Raw genomic sequence first — 20,232 nt, forward strand, 5'->3', positions numbered from 1 at the left:
TGGACATTGTAGCAAATTAAATCATAATCTAATTAGTGTCTACCTGAGATAACGCTCTGCTTGTGGTGGCTTAGGAATTCTTTGAGCTACAAGCTGTATTTCCTGCTGCTTTGTGAGCATTTAACAGAGTTCCCCATTGAAATGACACGGTAACATGACATACTTTGCACCCCGCAGGTCCAGATCTTGCGTGACAGCCTGTCTCACGGTAGCACCTCCAAAATAGAGAGTTGTGTCTTCTGCTAGAATCCCACACTCAGTACAAGTACTTCCTCCTTCTAAGGACATCCATAAATCTGGTTTAATTTCTTCATTGTCAAAGCGCTCTTTCAGGAAAGTCTGTAATGAAGGTGTTTAACATAAAGCACAAGTAATTATGATTGTAAGCCTTTCTGATGGCCAGAGCTGGAACTGATCTTCTAAATGTATTTGAAAGACTCACAAACACTGTAAAGATTATTTTTTTTTCCTAGGATTAATGAACATAGATGAACTGGATTGGCTAAATATGGAAATATTTTAGGGCTAGATTTTAATATATTTGGGAGGTAATCCAGTACATTAGAGTTTCCATGTGCAAATGAATGGGTCTAATTCATAACTATGGTCACCCAAGACTATGTAACACCACTCCACATATCCAGTAGGTATGGTAGATATTATTATTTTATAATTTCTCCCCAGCAAAACTTGTACTGTGGTGAAATTTCAAGATTTTTCTTGTATTCATTGCTTCAATAAGCTCTATCATGATAAAGACAATCCTTCTACAGGTCTTGATCAATGAACATGTGTGCAAGGATGAATTCTGTCTAATGATAATCTAAAGATGAACAGTGAACTTTATCACAGCTTTATTGGGCAGTGTTATTTGAAAATGAACAAAATAGTTCTTGGATACTATAGTAGTGTAGTTTTGTTAAAAATGTTAAAAGGACTGAAAATGGATTTGAGTATCTTCAGACTGTCATGAATCAAAGCTAAATTTCCAGTGTGATTCTCTCTCTCCCTTTCCCTTTTTTTCATTCTCAGCGAAAAACATGTCAAAATTCACTCTTTAAAACATGCAGTAAAATTACCTTCAGTGTTTGGGTCAGATAGCAGTTTGGACCCGAGTATCCAGGATCACAGATGCATTGCTCTTTGAGGCAGTCTCCATGACCTCTACAATTTTCCAGACAACCAGGGCCCAGATAGAAATTATCAATGGCCCACTGCATATCTGAGTATTTCTGATAGAACCGAAACCTCACGGGACTAGATGTACAGAAAAAAAGAAAACCAGACAGATATGTATGAGACAACTTTGCTCAAATGAAAACAGGTAGGTGAAATACAATATACTTATGACTGTACTATCCTCCAACCTTCCACAAGTAATATCTGTCAGTCTCTGTTGAAATTGATTTTATGACAGATCCATATCTTCTTCACAAATGTACTATTGGTCACATATGGATGGATTTTGATCACTGTGGAAGCTGGAAAAATCTATCCTGGCCTCTTGAGAAAGAATTTCATTTATGGTTATACTTTCTTTGCAAATTACTCAAAGAATATAAGAGATTTTCCTTTTTGCAAAAAAAAAAAAATAATAAATTGTTTGCATATGTGTGGACTACTGCAGACAGCAAGGGTAAGTTTTCCACTCAGTAAGGTCATAAATTTACTCCCTAATTGAACACAGCTGCCTGAACAGAGCAGAACATGCTGTACTGGAGCAGACTGCAGAGAAGCAAGAATAACTGCCATTTGTTCAGTCATGATCAATCTTGAAAGGAAATAAAATCATACAGTGTATGATAAACATAAACATTGCAAAATGCACTTTCTTGAAAGAAAATGAATAGGCAGATGTGTTTTCTGTTGTATTTTTTGGGATGTGCTGAATTCAAGACAAAACAAGCAGTGAACTCATACTTACTTGCCCACGAGGTTTTCAGGCAGTGAGTAAGTTACTCTTTTCCACCCTTTTGTGGGAAAGAAAACAGATGGCTGTGAAACACTCCCAGAACATTTTGGATCAGCTGGTAAACACTGAGGTACTAAATAATTCCAGCTAACACCAAAGTCAGTGGAGTACTGCACATGGACCTGATTTTGTGCGAGTTTTTCCGAGGTTTTACATCCAACAGAAACCTAATAAAGAAGAGAGCATAAGTAAATTAGAATTAATTGTGGTGGTGATTAGAGTTTAAAAAATGTTTGAACCTGAAAACTGACGGCTGATTTTTGCTCGAAATCATGTCAGTAACAGTGTTTGTATGGTACTGGTCATCTGCAGATCTCATCCCAAGATTTCCAAGATTGAGAACAGTCACCATATTCAGAGTTTCAACTTTTTTCTAGCTAGATCACCTCTCTGGATATCCAGGTTTTGTCACTTGTGCCTGTACCCTATAACTGATAAAGCTGTTTTCCTCTTCCACACAACCTAATATTTGGGTATTTCAGGGGAGGCCACCCCGGTCAGTTTTGTCCAGTGGACCTTCTTTATAGGAGAATTGTGCGAAAAGCTCTTACAACTTCCTGGATTATTTCTTCATTTATATATACTGCTGGATTATTTCTTCATTTTAGGTAAGGGGTTGTATGAAATGTGGTTGATTACAGGTTTGATGTGAATGCATGCCCATACAGATGAGGTGTGGCCATTTTTGAGCTGCTTTCCCTTCACCAAACATCTGTAACAAAATAGGCACCTTATATATATATTTAATATTCTTTATATTATTATTTATAAATATATATATTATATACAAACATATATATTTATAAATATATTATTTATATATTTAATATTCTTCCTATATCCTATATATATATGATATATTCTTCCTATCCATATATGATGTCCATACAACTTCTGTGCTGGAGGAGAAGAGTGTGTCACCTCTGAGAATGGCCCACAGTGTTAAAGCTGACCAACAAGTTGTAGGTGAGACAAATAACGACAGCCTAATAACAACACTTTTCCCTGCAAAGAATGGTTTATGCATAGTTATAGACATCATCATAGCTCTTGAAAAATCAGCTTAGAATTGGAGCAAAATATGGTTTTAGAATAATTATGTAGAAGACAGAGATTTTACCTTGAATTGCATAATCCAGCCTTCTGTTGGAGTCAGGTCATGGGTGACTGCGTAAACCTCTCTGCCGTCATGGCTCCCACAGATCATGACACCATCAGGAGAATCACAAAACCTCTCAATTGAGCAGTCATCATGGAATAACCAGTGTTCATTCACTTGAAAATAAATGGGAACATAATTTTCAGTGACAACATAAAGTACAGAAAACAGTCACAAAGTAGTGTTAACCATTAAAGGTATTTTATTTTTCAGCCTACATTAGAATTATTTAGTATTACTCCTCAGAATGTCAGTACCCCATCTTTCCCATGTACATATTTATTACATTTATTGCTCAAAGCACCTCTTACTACTTTCTTACGTAAACATTATAACATTATTTTTTAATGTTCAAGAAGTAAGGCCCTGAGGTTTATTCAAAATATAAACTTCTCTTGCACTGGATGTTTTAAAAGAATTTTCTTAAGGATGTTGACTACATGTCTGCACAAAGTATACCCCAACACTATGACTTGCTAAGCCTTGTGAACATTCAGAAATACTTCCTCCTCTACAAAATTTATTTGAAAAATGTAACTTAACTTCCCTAATGGATATTTAAAGAAATTAACAAACAGAAAACAAACCAGTTAAGAAACATGCTTAGAATAACCTTTGAAGATAAATTCATCTTCTAAGTAAATTCACTCAGTAAAAAAATGAAAAGTTACATTGCACATTTTCATTTTGCATTTTGTGAACTAAAATAATAAGCAAGGACACCTGTAGTGATGGGACTGTCTATGACATCCATCACAGTGAGACAAGGATTCAGAGGTGCAGCAAGATTTAGAAGTCACTGCACTGACTTCTTGCCCTTTAATTCAGACCCATGTAAAACCTTTACCTGTAGTTTTGTCTTCCATAAACATGTCAAAGGCGATCCTCCCAACGGGCCCTGCATCGGCAGGGGAGCGCTCATGCTGTGGCAGGGGAGCGCTGCTGAAGGTGTCGAGCATCACAGTCCTCTGGTCAGCTGAGCCAGAGATCAATACATTGTCGATAGCCCAGTCGTTCTGGTCCAGACCATCATGTTTTGGTTGCCACCAGCGGAAGCGTGTCCCGATGGTTTTGGCATCGTAGGGAAGGAGGATGTTCACAAAACTGAAATACAACACGGAAGTTAGTTATAGGAAACCCACAAGAGGAGGACACTTCTCAACGCTCTGCACCAGGTATTTTGACCAGGTTCACTCCTTTTGTCTCCTAGAGCAGGTGCAAATTGGGAAGGCAGAGAAAGGTTAGGTGATTTAGCCTACATTTTCCCATGGGAGATTGCCAAAACAAAGCCCTTTTTGATCACTCCCAATGTTATCCCCTGCACAGGTGCTCAGAGTAAGGTGGGGAGGGTCAGGAGCCAGACTGGCAAGGTTTGAGCAACCCCACATGCTCAAACCATGATTTAAGAGACAAAATGCAATCATCTAGACTACTAGGGTATGACCACAGTGTCCTAATTAGGAAAATGTTAAGAAGGGAAATGTTGAAGTAATATTAAATTTAATAATTTCAACCTGGAGCAGATAGCAATATTCCGGTACAATGTTCTTATTTCCCTTACAACAGTAGTCAATAGTACACTTAAATCACTGGGCCAATTAAAATGCTAATGATTTATTTGTGCATTCAAATAAAATATCAAGTAATGGGTCCTTCCCAGCCCCCTTTTCTATGAGTCTTTTAAACTAATAAATGAGGAAGAGGTCCACCCATACCTGTACTGGTTTGAACTTCACAAATGTCCTAAAATTGGGTTTGAGTTTAGTGTAGACCTTTTGACGGATATCTGCAGAAATTCAGTTCCTCCTCTATACACTGTTTTCTAACAAGTTCAAGTGGTGAATTTCTGCTCTTGTTAGTAATGAACTAGATTGCAAATGAAAGTATCTTCAAGACCTGGATAGACATTATGGCAGTAGCTGTCTTCCTATATTTCTGGCCTTGCAGCTGAACAAATGCTGATGCTCAAACACATACTCTAAAGCCATTCATAAATGCTCGCAGAACTGGACAGGCTGAACTCTTAAAGATCTGACATCCAAACTACAGCAGTAATAAATCAGAGAGGTTGTTATGAAACAATATAGAACACTTGACCTAGTACAGGAAATTATATATGCAGAAGAAGGTATTTACAAACCCCGGTTTGCTGAATTGGTCATAGAAAATTTCCATTAAGAGGCTCCAGGTAATTCCACCATTCACAGAATACTCCAGCAGTACTCCTTGGTTGCGGTTATTGGGAGTTATCAGACATCCATACATGAAATAAAACTGGATGAATTCTGCATTGGTGAGGTTCAAGTCAACTGTAACTAACGTACGGCTGCAGCCCTTAAAAGTAATGAAAAATTATGTTGGCTGGTGCTGTCTGGCAAAACTTATGAACATAAAAATTGGTAGATTATGCGGTCACTACTAATAAAGCTTCATGTTGTAAAACCTTCAAAACAGTACAACTTCTACAAATTATAATAAAAGTAAAGCTACAACAGAGCAATAAATGACTTTCTCTGAGAATAGTTTCAGTTATGTTCCATCTTGAAAATACATACGTTGGTACTTGACCTACAGCTTTATAAAATTAAGCATCAAGAATGACTTCACCTTTATGCTGAATACAAGAGTTACAAAAATCCACACCTCCAGTGTGCAACACTAGGTTCTCCATGCAGAGTTAATGATTCACTGATTATGTGCTAATCATTCAGTTTGTGCAAACCATCGAATGGCACAGCAATTTTAATTTGTGTGCTTTCCCATAATTCCTGCTTAGTCTGTTAATTAGTGGTTCCTACTTAGTCCTACTGGAAGGAAGTAGAAATGTAAATGTTTCTGTCAATTTATTTTAGAAAACTTGCATAGTTTGAACTAGTTCCCTTGCGTGAAAGATATATATAAGCACAAGTTTTATGTTTCTAAAATAATATTTTGTCATTTTTATAACCCTGAGGCTACCTAGAGCACGCTGTAATTCAGCAGCAGTCAGGCTTACACAGCTGTGTGTAGCTAAAACACAAGCAATTTTACTCTAAGCTAACACTGAAAAAAAAAACCAAAACAAACCAAAACAAACAAACAAACAAACAAACAAAACCAACAATGAAATATCTGAAGCATAAGTCTACACATGGCCATATTTTCAAGGAGCAAGTGCACATTATGCACATGCAAATGCCTAGTTATTAATTTACCTCTGTGGGCTGATTAGAAGCTGCACCAAACTGCAGCCTCTGTGGAAATTGTAAGTGCTACGAAGAGGTTATTATCAGAGGGTGGGTCTGAATGTCTACCTACTTCAACTATGCTTTGATCTATCAGCTCCACCTCCAAAGGCCCCACCACTGCTGCTTTCAGGAGGCCTCTGCAGCATTACTCATTTTCCTGGCTGCAGCATAGCCAGGATCATGGTATCTGCTTTCCTGGAGTGTCTGGCTGGTACCAGGCTGTAGGACCCACCTGACTTTGTCCTTCAGCTAACCAAAGGATATATATTATATAGACAGGTAGATATAGATATGTTTTGTGTTTACTGTGTTAATATTTTTTTTAGCATGTTGCAATTCATTTAACTTTTAAAATCAGTCCTGCTTATACTGTCAAAAAGAGCAAGGCAGCCTCCGTGCCGAACACCAACCCCGCTGAAGTGAAGAGCCATCCCCGAGGCCACCGCTCCACAGACGGTGCTCAGCTTGCCCCCGTTCACTGTCAGCCAGTTCTGGCTCGACGGTGAGCGATTGAAGTTATCCTTCAGTTGTGTCGGAAGTGGGGTCTCTGGCTCATCACAGTAGAGCCCCCCCCAGTGCTCATCGCAGCTGTGGAGGAAAACAAATGCAAAATTCAGCTGGCAAAGTCCCTGCACAGAGATTTAATCAGTGCCACATTATCCCACATCAAGGTGCCGTGTTATTCCATACAGAGACCGTCTGCATCATTTACTAGTGCACAACTGGCATATGGGGGTTTCAAACATCTGCCACTTTTTGAGGTTGTCAATATGAAACAAAAACAATTTTTGGAAGGATAGTATTGTGTACATGTTTTTTCATTGTTGCTGATAATACAGAGTACAGTCCAACATAGAATGTTATCAGTAAAATACATTTTACCGTAATAGATAAACCTAAAAGAATGTGCTGAGCCTAAGAATGTCCTGCTAATGTTAAATTTTAAATGTTTCTGTAAAGTTCTACTGGGTAGATACTGTTCTTTTATAAGGTCCCTGTTTTTTGTCTCATCTGAAAAACCTTCTTCTTATATTGTGTTAAAGTTTAGATAAAAGCACAGAACGTTCTTCTACTACTATGTAGATTTCACCAAGGAGGCCATGCCATGGTACTTCAGTGCTGTTGGGATATAAGACAATGCCAGAATACGTGTATTCTGCAGTGGAATATATTTCTAACAAACATAGTCACAGCACAATTATACCACTGTTCTCCCATTTCTGCTATCATCTGTGGACTGGAAAAGCAGCAGATCCGTCTGGAAGGTATTTCTCTGTTGCCAGACAGAAAATCTGGGGAGGTCTAGTTGTTGTTTGTTAGCTTTGCAGGGCTCTGTGTGTGTTGTTATACAAAACACGTTGAGAATCAAGTCCATCTGCCTCCATAGTCAAACCCTGCTATGAAGCAGAAGCATCAGGCCATCAAGCCAACATGAGTTACAAGGCAAAAATAGGCCTTGTGAAGAACTGGCATCTATTGTTTTGCTTAGCAGATGCATCCCTTTGCCAGCCCTTGTGCTCTGCACCCAGCACCAGGATGAGGGCAAGGGGAGATGACGTGAAACCCCTTGGGAACCAGGGATGACTTCTGGGGAGCTCAAGCACTGTATGTCCTCAGAGGGGTGTGCAATCTCAAGGAGTCTCTTCTCCCTCCCTTATGGGAAGGTGGTCAAGTCACAGCATAGGCAACAGCAGAGGCTGCTGGAGAAGGGACCAGTGGTATCATCCATGATGTGTGAACAGGCAGAGATCCGCCAGAGCCAACCCCAGCACTCACCCAGCCTGTTGTTATTTCTGTTCCTCAGCAGTCGTGATGTCCTGCTCAGTTTTAAAAGCAAAACTCCTTCCTTTTAAATTGTGTCAAAACCTTTTCTGAGATTTTGTTAAAATTACAGGAGAATGAAATGCTGCAGTGTTGTGTAGGACAAAGGAAAAGTTTCACTTACACACAGTTATCTTGGGTGCACTTCCCATGGCCGCTGCACATGTCTATACAGCCGTCCCCAATGTAGACGTTATCAATTGCCCAAGTTTGCTGCTTATCAAAAGGAGCAGGCTGGTGCCAGCGGAAACGAGTTGCTTGAGACCTTTGGGGGAGAAAGAAAAGAAGAAAGGTAGTGCACTACCTAAGCTAATCTTTATTTTGACTGAAGGGAAATTTCAGTCTTGCAGCTGGACTGCTCCTGGAAGATTTATTCAATATCAGCACAGCCCTGGGCTGATTCCTGACAGCAACAAGGTCCCTGAGAGGCCAAGAAGGGAGCTCCAAAATTCTGAGAGCAGCCCAGGAAAACCTGCAGCTGGGAGGCAGGGCTGGGCTCAGCTGCTGCTGTGGTCCCCGTGCAGCCCCAGGATGTGCTGGTACCAGCTGCAGCTGGTACAAGTCTCTTGCTTGTACAAGTCTCAAATAAATTTGACCAGCATGTTAATGAAAGGAGAAGTGGCGTCCCAAATTTTGTAATGGAAAAGGAGGTCCTCCTAGCTGAATGTTTATGGTGCATTTTGCCCATCCTTGTAGGGTGAAGTGACAGAAAGTGGGAAGTGGCTTGTGTAGATGCTTTGCGGGACAAAGCGCATAGCTCCATAGCACACCAAGAATGCGAGAGATGGGAAAGGGAAGAGAGCAAAGCAAGTGGCTGTGTTTGGCACAAGGGAAAAGAGGGTAGGAGGAAGGTGGTATGCCCGAAGGGATGCTCATAACCATGTTCCAGCTGGGTCCTGGCACAAATTTGAAGCTGAGAGATAGCTGGGAATTGAATCAAGCTGCGATGACCCCAATCTTCCAGGTTGCACCCTGAGCCTGAGTTTCATTGCTTCAGCGATGAACTAACCTCACTTTTTCTTCTGTGAGTCCTCCTGGCTACACTTACATAGTGCAGCTCTAGACAGTAAGTTGGCTCCTATGTGAGATACTGCGTTTTTAAATCTACAGGGTCAGGTGAGCCCTGTGTGGGACTTGTGGAGCCAGCGATGGTGTGACTCTGCTTTCACAGTTTCCTCCCTACCCTGCAACCATAGCTTGGCTGGCAATGTTAAGAAATGATCTATGGTGCAGTCCTGGCTCTTTTCAATAAATCATTTTCCTTTTTTTTTGATTAAAGGTGGAATTTAGTTCCCTATTCGAACACCCTATTTTGATGCAGCTATATGTGAATTAAATGTCTTATCTCCCAAGGTAGATGATGGAAACCCAGCTGAAACAGTCAGGGGACACCAAAGAGCTATTCATCTCACACAGCTGTAGACACCAGCATGTGAATAGCTGTGAGTAGATTAATTTCTGCAACTTTTCAAGAATACTATTTTAAATTCAAACTAGTCGGTGTTTTGCTATACAGCACCAGATGGCAGCATTGAACTTTGTGTAGTCTGTTTTCTTTAAAAACTCAGTTGTAAACCCCAAAACAAATAAACACCAAAATCCCCCCAATTTATTCAGTGTAAAAATAAACCTTTTCAATGTTATTCTATGAATTATTTCTTAATAAATATATTGTGTGATGTGAATGGATAACAAGTTTATCCAAAGAGAAATCTACTGCTGTGTTGTCTAGTTGTTCGCCAAACAGCATTTTTAAAATGAAATGCATAAATTGGGAGGAAGTCCTTGAGGATTAAAGACAAAAATGTATATCTCACTCTCTCTGCTTTAGGTTTGGCACTTCACTAACAACTTACAGAGCTCATGCTCCTGGGAGAACCTTTATGTTCACATTTGCATTTTAAAATCAACTGTAAGATAAAACTAAGTGTTCATTGCCTTTTGCAGGCCACAGGTTATATAGCACACTGGGGTACATGAGCCCTAAAATGCTATGTCAGTATGGGGGCTGTACACTAGACAGAGCTGTTGACTAAGTAGCCTGCAAGTCCCTAAGTTACACAGATATAAATAGTCAGAAATACACGTGCTATTATGCAGCTTGAAGTAGTAAAACAGCATAAAAATTATATCACACCTTTACTAAAGGGCTGTACTATTCCTTATTCTAAAGGTTAAGTTTTCCATTGCTTGTGAGCTAGGGTTGTAATAGCCTCTCTCACACAATCCCTATCTTAATATCTCCGGGAAATGGTATTACTTGAGCCAAGACATATAGTTATTGGACTGGAGAGAATAGCAATTTTTTTTTTTTGCCTCAATAGGGATCAGACTTCTTCCTTTGACATACAGCACTCAAAAAGATTTCAGCTTTAAAAGCACAGCTATGTATAAAACTGAGTTAATCTCGGGTGATATGTTCCTTTTAGGTTTGAATTCAATTGGTTTGGAGCATCAGCCCCAGTCCTGATTTATCCTGTGAAGCCCTAGAAAATCATTTCTGAACATAAATTTACAGGCTTTTTATAAGGACTGTTGAGGTAATGGATTTTGTAGACAATACATAGTGAAACAGTACAACAAGTAAGCAGAGGAGATCATCCCTGGGAACAAGTCCTAAATATACTATTACTTGACATAAATCACTGCAATGGAGATAGGGAAGAGTCTAGATGCCAAAACAATTAGTAACAGAACATGGACTTTTCCACTACCAGTTTCAAAACTTGTGTCAACTGTATAGGTGCTCTCAGTACAATTTCTGGAAAATAAACGTCTCTGTTTCAAAACTTCTATGTGCGTTCATTGGCATCTTTCATAACAATCTTCTCAAACAGGTGTAAGCAATGCCTTAACTCTGGCTGCATCTGTGACAGCAGTTAGCTTGGCCTACGCCTTTGGTCAGGAAATGGGGCTCAGTGGTAGGAGAAGAGCTGTAGAGTGAAGTTGTGCAGAGAGCTTGACATCCACCTTTGTTTCTGGGTTTTATGTTGGCCTAGCACTACACTGGTATTATCAGGTATGACTGCACGGGGGACAGTCACAGCTAACAGCACAACAAGATGAACAGGAAGTGGAAGTCTACATTACTCAATTGGCCTTATATGGATTTTTCTGACAAACGAACAAAAAACCAACCAAGCAAACAAAGTGAAACTGTTTTCAGGGCATCATGATGAAACATATGGCAGTGCTCCCACTAGCAGTCAGTGCTCCTTTCACTGCATAAAACACAGCCTCCCAACAAATCCCACAAGTTTTCTTCTCTCAAAGACAAAATAAAGTACAACAGGGAAGAGGAGGTGAAAATGGGGCATGTGTAAAAGTTGAGAGAGATCCAAAAGGTACAAGGAATGCACAGAAAAACAAGCAGCCTAAAAAGTGTTACTCTTAAAACACCAGCTCATAGCCAAGAACAGCAAGAACAGGACGCAGGTGGGGGATTCAGACAATCAGCCACCAAAACAACCAAATGTAGTGAGGGTGACGACACCAAGAGATTCTTTAAAGAGTTCCCCCTGCTCCTGCCCCTCCCCAGGACAAGGCACACAAGAATTTCCTATTTCTAAATAACTAAGAAAAGTAAATATACGTAGTAGCTTTGCAATTTTTATGCAAAGCAGGATGGAGTTTTCTTTACTTATGTGTTGCTATCTACATTGACCAAACAAGAATGGCAAGGTACAACTATTTTAACAATATAATGTATCATATCTCAATACACAGACATGCATTTAGATCTATTCTGCAGAAAACCAGAGAGAGATACCTAGTGTAGGGAGGCAGAGGCAAAGTAATCCGGGTCCACTTGTTGAAAGTGTCTGATATGAGAATCCTCTGGAGATGGTACTTGTTACATTCCACATTAGTGGGAAGACAGTCTCTCAAAATCGGGTGCCAGGTCAGTCCAAGGTCCACTGAATATTCCAGTTCAATAGCTAAGGGTGGAAAGACAGTAAGTCATTTAATTTAGAGACTCGCATGCATAGGTCTACGACAAACCTTTAGTCACGAGACTGCTCTGACAAAATAAACACTCAAAACTTTTCAAAACTTTGTGTTGGGAGCACAAAGATGATGGCAATGCTGGAAGATACATTATATGTTGCTGAACAAGTATAACTCAGGAGAAGGCTGCAATACCCATCAGCCACCTAACTCAAAGGACCACAGGTGCAAAGATAAAGTAATCTGTCAAGTCACCAGGATTAATTCAAGCCAATTTCTGTAGCTGCAGCATACAAGAAAGTGATGTGACAGCATCACGACCAGAAGCTTTTTGTTTTTGAAGCTGAATGATGAGAACTCAGCTGGTTGTAATCTCTGTGTAAGGCAGAACAACTCTCAAATTCAAACTTTTGGCTCTTCAACAAGATGGTTTAGTCACTCTTTCCATGCCACTCCAGACCAGCTCATTTCAGTATCCAGCATAAGCAATTTTAAATTGAGTTTGTTAGTCAATGGTCTTATTTTCATTCAAACACAATCTACTCATATTAAACTAATGTATTCATTTCTAGCAAAAATCAGCAATTTCATTATTTTGCTGTTTAGGGCTTATAAATTTTATTATGAAAAATAAAGATTAGTCAAGTTCACTAAATACTTCAAGTTAAACTTTTATACAGGCATTAAAAAGTAAATAACAATAAGCACAGAACTGTAACTCGTAGTAAATGTTCCAGGTGCTAAGCTTTCTGGCTGCGTAAAAAATGGAGTATGGTTGCAGTGACAGTGGTGGTAAATCTGCTCTCTTCTTTGATTACTACCAGCCCATTTCTTCTACCCTCACGCACAGAGAATGACCCTTAATCACCCAGTCAGTCCTACTTGATGTCTAAGCACAGAACGCAGTACTATAGAAACACAAGAACGAGTGGATACAAACAAGGGTAAATGAATTTTTGGTGTTAAATTTTCAACACCAAATTGAAATGTTTTCCTCATCAGGAGTGGAAGCGTGACTAGGTAGCATCCTGCTTAACTTAATACAAAGTTAAGATAATGGTAAGCACAGTAGACAAAGAAATAACAACAAAAAAAGGAAGGAACTATTTCTTTGTCAGCATATAAACAAGCTGCCAAAACACTTAAACTTAGCTTAGAGATGATTTTAGGGATGCTGCAGTGGTTTTAATAGCAAAAGAAAATTGTTGAAGACATAAGTAAAATCTTGATTACTTCCATAGGGTTCAGAACAGCAAAAGCAGGTAAGCCACTTTTCAGACTTTATGTAAAACCTTTTTCCATTTTTACGAAGAATTCCAGAGGAACAGTCAGCAACGCAGTGAATTTATGCACGCTGCATGCTCCAACATACTACATTGTCCTTCTCATAAAAAAATAAAAATGCACCCCCAAACGCTATGCTAAAAGAATGTAATCTAACACATATAAACAAGTATTCAAAAGCTAAGAATACCTATATTTTGTGCATTTTAAAATTCACATAATGACCCAATTTTTAATTTCCCTGTGATGCACATTCAGTGCAGAGCAGGTTTTTGCACATATATATGTATGTATACATATAGATATACACATACAGTTACACAAATAAAAGCATGCGTATGTACACGTACGTATATATGTGCAAAAACCTGCTCTGCACTGAATGTGCATTGTATGGAAAAAAAAGGAAACCAGGGAATAAAAAATTACATCATTACGTGCACATGCATGTATATATGTTTATATATGTGTGCATATATATATGCTCACATTCATACATAGACATATGCATACAAATATATACGTACTTACTATTTCATATGGATTATACACATTTTCACAATTGATTCTGACTTAGCTTGTGTCAGAAGTAGGCTAATACACATGATTTCTTAGTCATACAAGTGCAAATGAGATCTGAATTGAAACTTCTCAAAAACTGCAAACCCACAAAACAAGAAACATATGCTGGGAACACCCAGCTGCTTATTATTAGAACCAGAACATCATCCCAAGCAGTGGATACAATATGCTGGCAAATAGACTATAGTAAGACAGCTGTTAGTATTTTTCTTAAATTAGTTGAACTACAACTTAACTGCCTGGAGGAAAAAACATGCTTTAGTTTATCTTAGGCTTCAGATACCAACAATAAATGCTGATATTACAGTTCCTGACAGAAACATGCAGTTTGGTTTCTCAGTTCTTGTTATGATGGATAATGGAACAATAAAACAGGTGAACTTTCCCATACAAGAGAGTAGGAGAAAGGGCAGGATTTACTAGGAAGTCATTACCATAGCAGGAGTCTGTGACAGAGCAAGATGCTGCAAAATCTATTTGCAAGAAGGAGTCTTCGTTGACAACGATGTCAGTGGTTACAACATAGCGGGTGCTAGCTTTCTCGATGAACACCAAAGCATCCCCAGTAGACCCACAGACTGGCATCTTTGTACCACCAGGATGGAGCAGCCACTTTCTACTATCCAGCGTGGTGAAATCATCTTCTAATACTGTATTGCCAGAGATGTTTCCTCCAATAAGAATCTGAAACATCATAAAAGGAATTGTTATTGAAAAAAAATCATGCTTAGAAGTCTTCACAAATGGACACATGACAGAGAATCCCGGAGGAGGAAAACATTGAGTGATCCATGCATATATGTATTCTTATGGACCATAATAGACAAATTTACTTTGTAAAGATTTTATGTTATGAGGAAGGGGAATAGCTTTTTCCTGTAGAGGCATCCTAAAGAGATTGGCTCAGCTGTATGAATCTGAAGTTTAAGGAGGTGAATTCCATTCTGAATGAAGTACAAAAATAAATGTTGATAGGAGCAAAGTGATTACGCTGTTATTTTTCCCACTGACTGTTCAGCTGTCCTATAATCTGATGAACTACTACCAGATTGCATCTGATGATTGAACTGGGGCAATATTCTTTGTTTTGATGTTGACTTCCAGAGATTAGGATTTTACAATTCAACAAATAAGGTAGAATTAATTCTTATTTGTTATTCTGAATTCAGTTACTGATTGTTCTGAACTAATATAACTAACTAACTTCAATGAAGATATAGGAATGAAAGAATAGGATTTTTTTCATTTTTAAATGGAGGGATGCGAAGTAAAATTTTGTAACATGGATGGATGTTCAGTGTCCAGGTTTTTCCTATGGACCTGAACTAACTGCTACAAAAAAACAAAACAACAACAAAAACAAACAAACAAACAAACAAAAACATTAATGAATATTTAAGCAAATTCAGCTGGGGCAGCCCAATAACACTACTTTGAGTGCAATGACTTCAGTGGAGTTTCTTGAGATTTATACCAAATTGTACAAAGCAATACAATATACTCTGAATAGAAGCAAATCCCAAATATGAAACAAAACTTCAATTGCTTTCAAAATGAGAAGACTGATTTAGATTGAAGCTTTTCTCTAGTTTTTCCTATTACATTCTACCAAGGAAATTATATATTTGGATTGGTTATGAAATGAGGGCTTTCAAAGTTTGAACTCAGACCTGGATTTTGCATACTAAGGCCTTCTGCAATGTGACTCTGTGGCTCTACCCATGTATTAAAGACCTTCCTAGCTCCTAAATAGACATTCAGTACCCAACATAGAAACAGTGCATTAAAAGCACAAAATTAACGAACTGCAATTTTGCTCAATTATTTTGCTAGATTAGTATAATTCTGGAATATCTTTATAAAAAGCATTTTTGCTTGACCCAGTGAAATGACATGTGCCAATAAAAGGGAAACATTAAGACAGAAAACAGTCTAAAACTATATTAAAAAAACCAACAACCCAGAAGAGTACTTACCTGATCAATTACCCAGGGACTGTAGAAATGCCCATTCTCAGATGGTTGCCACCAGCGAATTCGAGTGGAGCTGGAACGGGCCTTCATTGGGATTTCCAGGGCAATGTATCGTCCCACGTTGCTTGAGTTGCTGAAGAGGAACTCCTGGAGAAGGCTCCATGTGAGGCCACCATTGAGCGAATATTGCAGAAGCACAGGCTGGCTTCTGGGGTCTGGTACCCCCTTACCACATCCCAATCTCATGAAGAACTGCACAAATCTAACAGTGAGAGCAATTACTGTAAAAAATTGTTTTTCTGCAACATCCTAGATAACTTAAATTAGAGAGACTTAGAGTTTGTCCATTGACAAACCCCACCATTTCTTGGTGTAAGAGTCAGCTTTAGGAGATGTTATCATTTCCTTTTCAAAGGCTCAAGAATATAAGTAGACAGACAGGTGGGATGACAAAAAAATCATTTTGCCTGTGTGGTAGTTTGCCAGAGGCTGAACAAAGCTGGTCATTTTTGTTTTGAGCTTTTCTCTGTGTAGCAGATGGTGTTGCAAATACCAGAAACATAATCCTGGGTGAAATTTTTATCCTGTAACCTGTGAGTACAGATTTTAGTGGTAGAAAAGCAATGGTGCCTTAATGGTGCCTTGATCATAATTTGCTAGGAATTTGATGAAATGCTTAAATTCAAAATTAAAAAAAAATGTTTTCCATTGACATAAACTAGTGAAAATCTGGACAGGAGAACAAAGAATGTTTCACTTTCAGGGACCATTTTGTCCATTTAGTCAGCATGGGAAATTTGTCTAAATCACACCACTTAAATGTGCTGGCTTCCCTGAAGCCAGCCCTAGACACCCAGGGACATGAATGCTTTCATTCCTTTTTTAATTGGTTGCTCCAAAGAAGCACAATAGGCTTGTATCAAACTGAGAAATTCTTTCTGTTAGATGATGCTTATAAACAGCACTGCAATGCACTTGGAGTGGAGGGAACCACCGTTGTAATGATATTTACCCATCCGACTTTCAGGGATATTACAAGTATTAATTCGTGTTTGCACAGCTCTCGCACAGCTTTAAAGTGCTCTATCTGTTCTAATTATCATTGCATTAGTGTTGCCTGGCTCACAGTCGAATGAAACATGGGAAAACAAGTTTTTTATCAAAAGTCTTGGTCTGTTTTTATCTTCAGGTAGGTCCCCTGGGAGTGGAGGCTGCAGAGGTGCTGAGGAGACAAAGCTTCAATAAAACACTGAATCCGCAAGTCAATTAATTCTAATGCTCTCTGTGACTCGTGGTTCCTCTTGGTGCTATATATAACTTCTTTCACTATAGATTATATCCACCTCCATGTCCCAGACATAACATATTGCTTCAGCTGTAAAGCAATGATGGGGACTCTCATGGATCAACATATCATCTGTAATGGATTGGAGTCACTGCTGGTGGGTCTTTGTTCCTCTACAGATTCTCTTTGACATTCACCACATAATTTAAAGGAAATAAAGCCAGGTGACCTTTTCTCTGTTGAATCTGCTCTCTATGGGTTGCTATTCTTTCACCTGAATTTTTACTAGTGTAGTAATAACTCATTCAGATATAAGTAAAATAATGTTTTATTATTTTACAACAGTTTAAAAAGATAGCCATTTTAAATACGTCTTTTCTCACTCCACAGATATTTTGCAAAGGTTCTGCCTATTTTGGAATGGAAAAAGCAAAGCTTTCTTATGGATACTCCAGTAATTCAGAATTGAAAGGGGTTTGATCAGATGTGATACTAAAATATACCATCCCTACTGATATTTCATGCTGTGTAATTTCAGCTACGGGAATCACTGTAACGGCAATACATTGTCCCCATGGTTAAATTCTTTAAAATACAGAGTTGATGACAGTGAACACTGGATTGGAGAGTCCACTTAATTTAAATCCCCACATGCTGAGTAGCATACAGCACTGACGCCACTGCTCAGCTGTGTGTTTCAGGAAATCTCTAAGAAGAAAAAAGGGAGGCTTTTAATGATTACTGAGTCCAGTACTCCTTAAAAGATCTATTAGAAATGCTGTTTGTCACTGGTTGTTGTCATTTCTGTAATGAATAGAAACCTCTCCCCAGGTCCCAGGCAGAACTTGGCATGTTTGTGTCAAAGTCAGATCTGTTGTCTTGTTTTGCAGATGACCGATAGAGTCAGCCTGGAAATTAAGCAAATCCCTATGCAATTATTTTAGGTTTCTAAAGAGCAGTCCCCAGCAAAGCCTTTGCAGTCTTCCTTGCTGTTTAGATGAAAACATACAGTTATTTGTTGATAACTGTTATTTTTCATGGCATACACAAGAAATTAAACATACTGCTCTGTTTTCCTTTTATTAGGACAGGAGTCATTTATCTCCATATAACACCTTGAGGTCAATATATGCAAATCCAGCTACAGACTTTCACGGAGAAGAGATGAGTGACGTCCCTTTGAACATGAGCAATAAGGAAAACATGTCATTTAGTCTAATGGAGCAACTTACAAGATCTCTTGTACCTTCTGTTAAAAAATCTTTTAATTTGAGAACAGACCAGGAAATCAAATTACAGCAGCATATGGATGTTTGTATTTACCAAGTTCTGAAAAAAGTTTGTTTTGAGTAACCTCACAAATTTAATACAAGGTTCTCTAATATTACACTTCAATGAAGGTTAGCTAATCGCTTATCTAAAATTGTAATGGTTAGAAATTAGGCTTTATTGACTATGAGGCTGTGCAATGAAACCATTATTTAGAGCATCAGTGTTAATGAGGACAAGAAGCCAAAAAGAGGTAAACTGCCTGTTAAAGTGTATCCCACAGAGCATTAGAGAGGAGAAGGGAGTTTGCAAGATATCAGTGGAAAAAATCATGGGGAAAAGGCAATCTTTCCAAAGTAGCAATGTAACAGGTTAAGATATTTAGCAGACAAAGGCTATTTGTAGCATGCACAAAATTAACATGCAATTTATTTTATATTAACTTTTGTGTAACTTTTTTATGTGGCTTGCTTAGTATGTCTTTCTCATCAAATATCTCCTCTGAAGGCCATAATGATACATGGTCTCTAAATACAGTAAAAATATTTGTTTTTCAGTTGCTGTGCTCATTGTAGCTGGTGACAGCTTGAAGGGAATTTCTCAGTGAATTATTGGAAACAAATGTGCACAGTAAGAAGAAATCAACATTCAGAAATGAAAGGATTATGAGATGATGAATGTAGCACTTATACTGGCAGCAGATACTCCTGCTTCAACAGTGGCTCACAATATAATGAACTGTAAGATAAGCAGAGTGTGTGATGTGCAAACATTTCGTCATGTTACACATTTAAGAAATAAAAACTTGTATAAACTACTGAAGATGTGGCGTCAGATCCTGGAGTTCTTATTCAAGAAAAAAACCCTAGTGTTAAAACTGTTAATCCCATTCAAGTTCAAGTTAAATTTAAGTTAAAATGGTAGCAGTGGTTAAAATGGAATATGTGCTAGAGTAGGGAAGGCAGAATATACCAGCTTGCCTTTACCATAGAAGTATATCAAATGTCTTATTCTTCAGTATATTATTTCTTCAGTGAAATACTGACAGGACTTTAAAACTGTGTTACCTTGCTTGTGACAAATCTAAGTCTCGAGTCATCAGCATACGTAAGCCTTCTTCATTAAAGAAAAGGTTGTTTCCTCCAGACATGATGCCACATTTCCTTGATGGCTTTCCACCACTCACAAGCAGGAATCTATCAGACTCCAGCTGACCTGAATACACAGTAAATACATATTTATGATTTACTCCAAAGTGCTCCTGCTGCAAGAGTACTATTTCCAGAGGAAGAGAGCTAAATTAAACATTACTTGCAGAGTGAACAAATATTCATGCCAGTGTTTATGATTCAATGTTTTCTAGAAAACTGCCACAAATCAAAACAAAATAAATTGTTAGCCCAGAAGTATGAAATTTACTCTCCAGTTATGGAGCTTACTCTCCAGTTATTCACATGATTTTCTACTTCCCTTCATTTTTCTTAAGATAACAGCAATGTATCCAGCTCTATAAGGAAACTGCGTGCCATGTGCTAGCATGCAAGAAAGGGCTGTCAAAATTTGAAATGAACAGTAGTACCTATGAAAGGAGGAATTTGGTTACCAGGTGCTGCTTTATTCAAAATGTGCTCTTCTTGCAATACTTGTTAGCAGGGGAAAACCTCGAGGTGTTTTTAGAGGAGTTTGCATGGATGCTGTTTATGCTCAGGCAC

General features: G+C 38.5%; 1 protein-coding gene across 3 annotated transcripts in view; it reads right to left on the reverse strand.

Annotated features, from left to right (window-relative positions):
* The window catches only part of RELN (reelin), a 296,590-nt gene that overhangs the window by 20,622 nt on the left and 255,736 nt on the right, over nucleotides 1–20,232 (reverse strand). For all 3 annotated transcript variants that reach the window (XM_040544577.1, XM_040544576.1, XM_040544575.1), the window contains exons 43-54: nucleotides 19,588–19,735; nucleotides 15,970–16,228; nucleotides 14,428–14,677; nucleotides 11,949–12,117; nucleotides 8,304–8,444; nucleotides 6,769–6,946; nucleotides 5,272–5,465; nucleotides 3,979–4,235; nucleotides 3,093–3,247; nucleotides 1,925–2,139; nucleotides 1,080–1,257; nucleotides 164–339 (exon numbers count right to left, since the gene is read on the reverse strand). In XM_040544577.1, coding sequence (XP_040400511.1) covers nucleotides 164–339; nucleotides 1,080–1,257; nucleotides 1,925–2,139; nucleotides 3,093–3,247; nucleotides 3,979–4,235; nucleotides 5,272–5,465; nucleotides 6,769–6,946; nucleotides 8,304–8,444; nucleotides 11,949–12,117; nucleotides 14,428–14,677; nucleotides 15,970–16,228; nucleotides 19,588–19,735 — 2,320 coding nt within the window. The remainder of the gene's footprint in view (nucleotides 1–163; nucleotides 340–1,079; nucleotides 1,258–1,924; nucleotides 2,140–3,092; nucleotides 3,248–3,978; nucleotides 4,236–5,271; nucleotides 5,466–6,768; nucleotides 6,947–8,303; nucleotides 8,445–11,948; nucleotides 12,118–14,427; nucleotides 14,678–15,969; nucleotides 16,229–19,587; nucleotides 19,736–20,232) is intronic.

Source organism: Cygnus olor, chromosome 1 (assembly GCF_009769625.2).
Source record: "Cygnus olor isolate bCygOlo1 chromosome 1, bCygOlo1.pri.v2, whole genome shotgun sequence".
Taxonomy (NCBI): domain Eukaryota; kingdom Metazoa; phylum Chordata; class Aves; order Anseriformes; family Anatidae; genus Cygnus; species Cygnus olor.